This window comes from Salvelinus fontinalis, chromosome 6, assembly GCF_029448725.1.
Source record: "Salvelinus fontinalis isolate EN_2023a chromosome 6, ASM2944872v1, whole genome shotgun sequence".
Taxonomy (NCBI): Eukaryota; Metazoa; Chordata; class Actinopteri; order Salmoniformes; family Salmonidae; genus Salvelinus; species Salvelinus fontinalis.
In genome coordinates this window covers 41,048,104-41,057,833 of record NC_074670.1, presented here as the reverse complement: position 1 = coordinate 41,057,833, position 9,730 = coordinate 41,048,104, and the positions used below count along the sequence as shown (strand labels likewise).

At 42.9% G+C, this 9,730-nt stretch overlaps 1 protein-coding gene across 3 annotated transcripts; it reads left to right on the top strand.

The window, feature by feature from the left end:
- Nucleotides 1–6,304: 6,304 nt before the first annotated feature.
- On the top strand, nt 6,305–9,301 carry LOC129857843 (E3 ubiquitin-protein ligase RNF4-like). Of its 3 annotated transcripts, none has more exons than XM_055926479.1 (8): nt 6,305–6,401; nt 7,186–7,318; nt 7,408–7,558; nt 7,638–7,714; nt 7,870–7,882; nt 8,023–8,146; nt 8,356–8,407; nt 8,530–9,301. In XM_055926479.1, the coding sequence occupies exons 2-8, from the start codon at nt 7,307–7,309 to the stop codon at nt 8,677–8,679; spliced, it is 579 nt and encodes a 192-aa protein (XP_055782454.1). In that variant the 5' UTR covers nt 6,305–6,401; nt 7,186–7,306; the 3' UTR covers nt 8,680–9,301. The 3 variants fall into 3 exon arrangements, with proteins under 3 accessions (XP_055782454.1, XP_055782455.1, XP_055782456.1); XM_055926480.1 differs by lacking the exon at nt 6,305–6,401 and adding an exon at nt 6,408–6,503; XM_055926481.1 differs by lacking the exon at nt 6,305–6,401 and adding an exon at nt 6,898–7,101.
- Nucleotides 9,302–9,730: the final 429 nt, after the last annotated feature.

Here is a 9,730-nt window from a genome sequence, read left to right as displayed (position 1 = left end):
TCCACCCGGCACAGCCAGAAGAGGACTGGCCACCCCTCATAGCCTGGTTCCTCTCTAGGTTTCTTCCTAGGTTTTGGTGAAAAATGTCTACAGCATTGAAGGTCACCAAGAACACAATTTCCTCCATCATTCTTATATGGAAGAAGTTTGGAACCACCATGACTCTTCCTAGAGCTTGCCGCCCGGCCAAACTGAGCAATCGGGGGAGAAGGGCCTTGGTCAGGGAGGTGACCAAGAAACCAATGGTCACCCTGACAGAGCTACAGAGTTCCTCTGTGGAGATTTGTCCTTCTGGAAGGGAGATCCCCTTCCAGAAGGACAACCATCTCTGTAGCATTCCACCAATCAGGCCTTTATGGTAGAGTTGCCAGATGGAAGCCACTCCTCTGTAAAGGCACATGACAGCCCGCTTGGAGTTTGCCAAAAGCACCTAAAGGACTCTCAGACCATGAGAAACAAGATTCTCTGGTCTGATGAATTTAAGATGGAACTCTTTGGACTGAATGCCAAGCGTCACGTCTGGGGGAAGCCTTGCACCATCGCTATGGTGAAGCATTGTGGTTGCAGAATCATGCTGTGGGGATGTTTTTCAGTGGCAGGTACTGGGAGACTAGTCAGGATTGAGGGAAAGATGAACGGAGCAAAGTACAGAGAGATCCTTGATGAAAACCTGCTCCCGAGCACTCAGGAACTTAGACTGGGGCGAAGGTTCACCTTCCAACTGAACAACGACCTTAAGCCCACAGCCAAGACAACACAGGAGTGGCTTCGGTCTATGAATGTCTTTGAGTGGACCTGTCAGAGCCCTGACTTGAACCCGATCGAACATCTCTGGAGAGACCTGAAAATAGCTGTGCAGCGATGCTCCCCATCCAACCTGACAGAGCTTGTGAGGATCTGCAGAGAAGAATGAGAGAAACTCCCCAAATACAGGTGTGCCAAGCTTGTAACGCCACATTCAGTAATACTTGAGGCTGTAATCACTGCCAAAGGTGCTTCAACAAATGTCATATTTATGTTTTTTGTTTTTTTAGGAATACATTTTCAACCTGTTTTTGCTTTGTCTTTATTGGTTATTGTGTGTAGATTGATGGTAGGGGGAACTATTTCATCCATTTTAGAATAAGGCTGTAACGTAACAAATGTGGAAAAAGTCAAGGGGTCTGAATACTTTCTAAATGCACTGTATACACTGTCAATTAATTTGTATTTCAATTATGCAAATGGTAGTCACTGCTAGACTGGTAACTACTTATAGCAGAGTAAACATGTTTGTTTGTTTGTTGTATCTTTGACTGGCTTTAGCTAAAGTAAGCTAGCTAATGTTAGCAAATAAGAGTAGCTCAATCTGGTAGCCGTCTATTCCACCCTTGTCTGGAAAACACTGTTACTATAGAATTGGCGATATAGCTAATTCACTATTTGTTTGTGTGATGGTGACAATGATGAATGTGTATAAATCTTCTATGATTGGTTAGTTGGTTCTTAGCCAGTCTCAGCTGAATAGCAATCATGACGCCAAATTTAGTGACGCTAGTTAGCTAACAGCAAGCAGAAAATATTGAAATGTCCATGTTGGGTATGGTAAGCTAGCCAGTCTAATATAGATCAATACAATTAGTGGGTGGGGTGGTTAAATTGTGTATTGTTGTGTACTCTGTTGTAGGTGGTACAGAGTCTGATTCCAAGTTGAAGGTTAGTTGGCAATTTTTTTTACAAGCTGACGGCTAAGATAGCTCAATTTACAGTAAGCATGGTATAAACATGAATTGGGTAATGTTTGTGTTATGGGGTTACAGGTGGTTACATGTAGCCTGAGGACCACAGAGTCTCTTCCAGACCATGAAATCAATTTAGTCTACCCCTTTTATTTATCTTAGTAAAACTCTTATCTAGAGTAATTCCACAGTGCCCTGCTGAAAAACACCCCAAAGCGGTAGCATTTTGGGTACACAATGGAGGGAGCCGACACACCTTGCGGTTATGGGGCACAACAAGATTGTGGGACAGAAACCAGCAAGGGACGCTGAAAGATATAACATCAAGACTACAACAGTAATGACACAACCACCTCATTATTCTCTCTGCAGATTCTCAAAACACAATACAAATCCATGTCTACAAAAAGCCCCTGCAAAAGGCTATTTTACAGACAATACTTTGAGATGAGGAAGGGGTTTTGGTTGTGAAGGGTTGTGCTTAGACCAGCGTTTCCCAAACTCTGTCCTAGGGACCCGAAGGAGTGCACGTTTTGGTTTTTGCCCTAGCACCACACAGCTGATTAAATTTATAAACTCATTATCAACATTTGGTTATTTGAATCAGCTCCTGTGTAGTCCTCCACAATTAATGTGCCACCAAGCTCCTGTGTTCAGAACGACACCTGGTGAGGCATTGCAGGTGGATGGTGGGGAACTGTCACTGAGGATAAGGCGGGACACACCTACATTAGCATACTGGGCGAGGTTGAAAGGGTGTTCAGAAGGACATCCTGTGGTCACGGCAACTGGGGAATGCAGGGAGCGAGGGGTGGGAAAGCAGAAGGCGTACGGGTGGACAATTGGGCAGAAGGTGGTAGAATATGGGCTGGGGGAGAGAGAGATGGGGCCGGCAATTGCATTGGGGAATTTTCCTCTGTGGCTGTTTTGTAGATGTGGACATGATTGAGGGCAGGAGAGAATGGGGTGAAGACGTGAGAATGCTGTTTGGAGAGATATATAGATAATTGGTTTAATTTGTTTTTAAGGATATATACAGATGGTTCAAAGGACCCAGTCAGTAGTAGGGTGGGGGCAGGGGTGTATATCCCATATTTCAATGTTAGAATATGTAAGCGGTTAACTAATTCTGCATCAGTTAGTGGGGCTGAGTTGATGGCCATGATAGGTTTGAGATGGTTGGAGGAGGTGAAACCACTCAGAGTGGTGAGCTGCTCTGATTTGCCTGCAGTGTTCGGCAGTGTTCGGCAGTGTGAAGATGGGCAGGTCAGATAGGGGAGACTTGTTTGTGGAGATGATGGAATTGGAGAGGATGGGAGTGGTAGTAAGCTTTTACTGGGTTCCCGCCCATCGGGTTGTGGGTAATGAGAAGGCCAATGTGGTGGCTAAGAGTGCTGTGAGGAGAGAGGGGGTATTTTACTGAGGTCCCGCTGGGCCGTAGGGAAGTCAAGTCCTTGATCCGGGCAAAAGGGCTTGGTCTTTGGCAAATGGAATGGGATGCTAGTAATAAGGGGAGACAATTTTTTCGCATGTACTGGTCAGTAAAGGAAGAGGTGGGGAGTATGGGATGTAGGAGAGAGGAAGTTGTGTGGAGTAGACTACGGTTTGGGCACACAGGTTTGAATGCCACATGTGGATGATAGGGAGACATGAAACAGGTCTGTGTGATAAGTGTTTAGTGGAGGAAAATGGTGGAGTATGTGTTGATATTTTGTGAACTGTATGACGTAGATAGGGAGAGATTGTGTGAAAGGGTTGGGGTTTGGGTGGTGTAGTGGGAAGTGGTGTCTAGGGCTCTATTTCACTTTCTTGGAGGAACAGGACTAGTGAAGAGAATTTAATTTAGGTAGGCCGTGACTGGCCTCACACTCCAGTACAGTTGGTGGCGGTGTATGCACCTTAAAAGTTGGCTGTGATCTGCCAACCCAATCCCAAAGGAAAGAAGAAGCTGTGCTTCAAAAAGTGATTGAGAAGGTATGCTGCTAACTACCCTTAGTTTTAAAACTATATTATTTATCAGTTGATACGTCTATGACCAGTCCCTCAAACAAAATGTTGAATGGATGGCAGAAGTGGATGCTGAGTTCGAGTCAAGCAGCGCATCAAGCAAAGTTGGTGACGACAAATGTTCAGAACGGAAACTGATGGCGGAAGTGGATGCTGAGTTCGAATCAAGAAGCGTGTCGAGCAAAGTTGGTGAAAACTAATGTTCCGAATAGACAACAGTAGTAGCGGAAACTGGAACAAAAACGTGTATGAATGATAATGAATCGCTTCTTGTTGGGATGTGTTTGTTGAGTAAGGATGCATATGTGGGAAACCCATTTGAGGTGTCAAAAATTCTGAAGTATGCGCTTGGGAAAGTGGAGTCTGTCAGAGTGACCAGGAGTGGTCTTATTTTGATTTAATTGTACATCTGAAGAACAGAGGAAGATTGCAGTGAGCCTCAAAAGAATCCAGACAACAGAAGTTTTGTGTTTTGACTTCGTAGTAGAGCACCCGTCAAAGGAGTCATCTCAGGAGTGACAATGGATGTTCAGGTTGAATACCTGGTGAAAATTCCTGGTGTGGATGGTGCCTGGCATCTGACCCACTGGGTGAATGGAGAAAAGTAAGAAAGTCTGTTAGTCAATCAAATCTCCTATGCGGAGGAGAGTAAAATAATTGAGAAAGCAAGTGATTCTAGTGAAGATATCAAAAGACACCCTGCGTGTTAAAAAGGTGGATTTTGTGGGGTTCATTACCACCATTATAAACTGTACGGCACAAGTCTCGAAGTCTAAGAAACTGGACATTTTTGTGGCTGCGGCAGAAAAGTTTTTGGGACTTAAGGATTTTACATCTGAAGACTTGCAAAGTTGTACTAGTGCCCGGAACCCTCCCTCCGAAGGTTCCCCTTGAGCCTGTGTAGGGATCAGATCTGTTTTAACAGAAAGTTGTTTGATTTAGTTTTATTCATTTATTTTGGGTAATTTTGTTCCATTTTTGGGAATCCTGTTTCCATTCCCGCACAGTAGGTGGCGGGATGCACATTAAATTGTGCGATCTCCAATGTACCATCGAAGAGGTCAGATTAAGAAGAACATCAAGACGAAGCAGCTGCTTTACATGTGGGATGCACCGTTGAGCGCTACATCCCGAGGGGTTTGTGCTGATTGTACAGGGATTGTGACAGCCGGTTAAATGGCGTCCCTTGAGAAGGCAAGAACAAGATGTATGTCAGGAGAAGTGCAGTATTATTATAAGGAGAGTTATACAGAGGAATAATGGAGGGAAAAGGAGAGGTGGGGGAGGTCTGAGAGAGAGAGGGAGGAAGAGGGTGAGCTTGAGTCAGTTATAAATTGTGGGGAAAAGGAGATGGTTTGTTAAAGAAGAATGGTAGAAAGTGTAAGCAGAAAGAGTTGAAGACAGAAGGAGAAATGGAAGTGATTGAGGGCGAAGTATTGGAGGTGATAGGCATGTTGAAGTTCTCGGAGCACGAGGCTTTTACCGAGGGTCAGGATAAAGATGAGTCTCTGACAGTAGGAGTGAAGTTTTTGGAAAAAGTGGACCCTTGCCTTTTGGCTGATCCATTTGAAGTTTCAGGGTGGGTGAAAACAGAGTTGGGTGCTGTTGAATCGGTGAGGGTATCCACATGTGGTATTGTGATAATTATATGTTTCTGGTGGTCAGAGGGAGCAAGCACTCCATGTTAAACGAATGGGGGAAAGCAATGTGAATTGTTTTGCTCTCAAGAAAAGGGTGCCATTGAAAGGAGTGAATACTGGAGTAGTAGTAAATGTGAAAGCTGACCAACTGAAGGGGAAGATTCCCGGTGTTTGTGATGCTCGTCGTTTGGTGCGACGCAAACAGGGTGGCGTGAGTGGAGAAACATGGTCGTTGTCTGTTCTTTTGAGTTTTGATGTTGTCTTTGCCCGACAAAGTGATGTTAGGATATATAAGTTATCCTGTACAAGCTGTTATGCCAACTACATTACATTGTTACAGGTGTCAAGCTTATGGGCATGTGGCAGCAGTGTGTAGGAGGGAGGCTCCTAGGTGTGCAGAAGAGCATGAGACAAAGGAATGTGTAGCATTGGGGAAAGTAGTGGTTTGTGTTAATTGTAGGGGTGCTGGGGATCAGAAATGTCATGTATGAGAGAGGCAGGTTGAGGTTTCCAGGGTTAGAGTATTGCAGAAGTTGTCATATGCTGAGGCAGTGAAGAAAGTAGAGGAAGATGGGTCAAGAGGGAGGGATCCTGAGAGAAGTGGTGAGAGTAGTCTATCTGTAACAGTACATAGGGATCCACCAACAAGGTATATATGTTTCAGTAAGATTTCATTTTTGGCATTTATAGTAATGGTTATAAACTTGCAGAAAATAGAGGTTGTGGTGGCAGCTGTAGAGAGGTATTTGGGTGTCCGAGACTTGACATCAGAAGAGTTACAGGGTGTGTTAAGTGGTGGTGTCCCATCCTTCCAGGCTGTTGGCCTGAAGTAGTACTAAATACATTTTAATAGTGGAGTATGGTATTTTTTTAGTTTTTTTTGTGAATGTAATGTTAGATGGTAGGGTATTTGTTGTATTTTCTTTTTTTGTAGAGTTATACTCCAGTCTAGTAGGTGGCAGTAATGCAACATTTATTGGATGCCAACGGCCTTTAAATCTCATCAAGAAGCACCACAGAAGAAGTGATTGAAGAGGTAGGCTGCTGTTAACCACCCTTAGTTTTAAAACTAGATTATTTATCAGTTTATTCATTTATCACCAGTCCCTTATACAAATGTTGAATTGTGTTGTTGATGGTATGTAAAAGTAAAGCTGATCCCGTTTGTAAACCAGGAGCTAGAGCTTGCGTAGAGCGTGTTAGCATTGCTAGCTAAATTAGCTACTTTTGTTGGTTGGTTGCTAGCTAGCTAGTTGTCTTTGCTTTGTTAGCTAACTAGCTCAAATGCTAATTCTAGCTAGCTCATGTTTTGATTCGCCATTGTGTTTATTAATTTTATTGCCAGATACATTAGCTAGTTGGTTAGGTACATGTCATGCTTAATACACCGTGTTAATTTCCATTTTGTCGTGATAAACCAACGCTTGATGAGCTTCCCAGCTCAGACCCAGCTAATATTAGCTAACTAACGTTATTGTAGCTGACGAGCAGTTTTGTGAATACAGCAACTAAAGGTTAGTTGCCAGCTTACTAGCTAAATACATTTTTTCCCGTTACGTTAAGCAGATGAACACAGAAAGAGAGGGGTTGCAGATTTGATTAATTTTACAAGCTAATATGTTACAAGTTGTCAACAACATTGTGCTTTGACTTTGTGGTTAGGGAGTGGATCTCAGAATACTGTTAACGATAGACTATTGTTTGTGTTCTTCAGCTGCTGTGTTGTGTTCATAAAGGTTAGTTATGGCCAATGGTTTGTTGTTTATCAGATGTGTGAAGGCTTTTTATGTAACTTAATTGGTTTATTTTTCTCTCACCAGATTATTGTTAAATTGGTCCAAGAACTTTGGAATCAGTTGGAACAGATGTCGATTTTTCAGTGTGTACTACTACGTAACATTTGACCATTTTTGATTTCACTCACACCTTCCCTATCGCAACATGAGCAGTACAGTAAGTCCTCACATGTGCACCCAGGGCCACGTGATAACCCATTTAGCAAAGGTGTCTGGTTTCTAAGAAGTAGTGCTTTGTTGTCACAGACACAGAGGAAAAGAAGGACTGGAGTCCCCTCAAGTTCCAGGCGCACGGCCAAGAGTAGCAGAGTCACCACAACCAGTGTGCGACCTCCTGCTGCAGCATCAGCAGCAGTCCCAGAGACCATTGATGTGCTGGAGAGCAGCAGGACTACTAGTGGGTAGCAATGGCTTTATGCTTTTCTTTGTCATTTTGGTTGATTATGGAAATTCTAACCCGTCTATTGGCTGTGCAGGTGAGGAGGTGGTGGACTTGACATGTGAAGGTTCTGAGTTGACTGTGGTTGACTTGACCAACAATGATTCTGTGGTGGTGAGTTTGTGAGCTTTCTATATGCAAATAATGATGTATACATATAACTGTTTTTAATGTATTTATAAGAATATGCTTTTGTCACTGTTGTAAAGACTGACATGTTGACATTTGTTTCTTTTCCACCACTGCGTGATTGCGAATGGGGAAACCAGGTTGTCGATGAAGGTAATTCATTGCTTTTCCTCAATCGCAACAATTATATTTAGATTAAAATATGTTTTGGTCCTCTAATAAAGTAAGCATTTATTACTATGTCAAGCATGTCTTTTTCTGTGAGTTTGTCTATCTGCTTGTGTCTATCTCAGGGCCTCATGGCAGACGTGAAGCTGACAGTGAGAGTTACGTACTGAGCAGTGATGAGGAGGAGGATACTAATGGAGGCCTCAGTGCCGACCTCCTGTCCTCTCTACAGGCCAGCAGTAGAGCCAGGTACTAAGCCCCACAACCCCTCTGGCTATGATAATCTCTTCAGATGACATATCAAACTTTTTAAAAATCAATTTTATTTGAATATTGAAGCACATTAAAGCAACGTCATCCTCGTCCATCCATTTATCCACTCATAATATTTGCCATGTGACCACTGAAATCAAGACCTTGAGTTATGGTAGACCCTGATGTTCTCTTGTCCTCCATAGGTCTACTCCAGGGACAGTCAGCTGCCCAGTGTGTATGGACGCCTATGCTGAGGTAAGCGAAGCATAATTCAACGTGTGTGAAGGTGACTATGTCAAACTGTAATTGCTGTGTAGCTACCAGAATGTGAAGTTGTCCCTTCAACTAAGATGGAGCTATTTCTCTTCTTCCTCTAGATCATTGAAAGTGGGAGACTAGTAGTCTCCACAAAATGTGGTCACCTGTTCTGCAGTCACTGCCTCCGCGACTCACTGTTGAGATCCCACACTTGCCCAACCTGTAGAAAGAAACTGACCCAGAAGCAATGCCACCCCATATACATCTGATATCAAACACCCATAAGACTCACCCATTGGTTTCACCCTCGCCAAACCTGCAAGACTTTTAATCATACCTTCTCATCTCACTTCCCCCTACTGGACTTAAGAATCATTTTTACATTTGCATACACATCATGTGTATGTAAATCTGACCGATGCTTTTGTCTTTCTTCTGCAATGAAAGAAGCAGGAGCATAGGGACGCACTCTTATGCCAGCACACATTCACTTAGATTTTTGCAATTTTCTTCCACAGATTTTCCTACTGCTCTCCATTTATTTCATAGTGAACAGATCATTCTAAAGCTGCATCCCCAGTAACCACAACCAAGAAAAGAACTAAGCTCAGAATCATTTTTCATTTTTTTTTGCTCTTAAGAAGCCACATGTGATGTTGTATTGGTAGCAATCACACGTGACTGGCACTCAATTGCAATGAGAACTCAACTCGAAAGTAGAAATGTCGATTTTTATTGCTGCTGAGTAGGTGGATGTCTGAATGATGGGTGTTGCTTGAATTTGGTCATCACCATTGTAAATATTGTTGTATGTTTTGTATATATGGTTGAATGACAAGTTAAGGTGCACCTAATCTGTAAGCTTCAATAAAACACATTTATGATTGTAAAGGTTTGTTACATGTTTTGCTCACCTGACCCAGATAGCTTATTCTCACAGCCAGCGTGTCTCAGTGACAGAGACTGTGAGAAGAGACAAGTCCAAACGTAGGACATTGCGTTGTCGAGCCCTCATGCCGACTTGCTAAATAGCTTTTTTTTAATTACATGTTTTCACTGACTTTTACATTGAATTTCATTTGTAAACTTTGAATTATTTTATTTTCTGAACTACATGTAACTTGGCTGACTCCGTTGTGACACGCATCCCCTCAAATGTCCACTAAGGGGCAGTATCTTCTTGCGCATGCATGTTCTGTTGTCCAATAATGATCAATGATAATGCAGTTTCTTCTCCATCCTCATTGCAAGGGGTGAGTTACTTGATTAACATGTTACCAAACACAGGATTTATTTCTTGGACCCAGAATAAACCTAGTC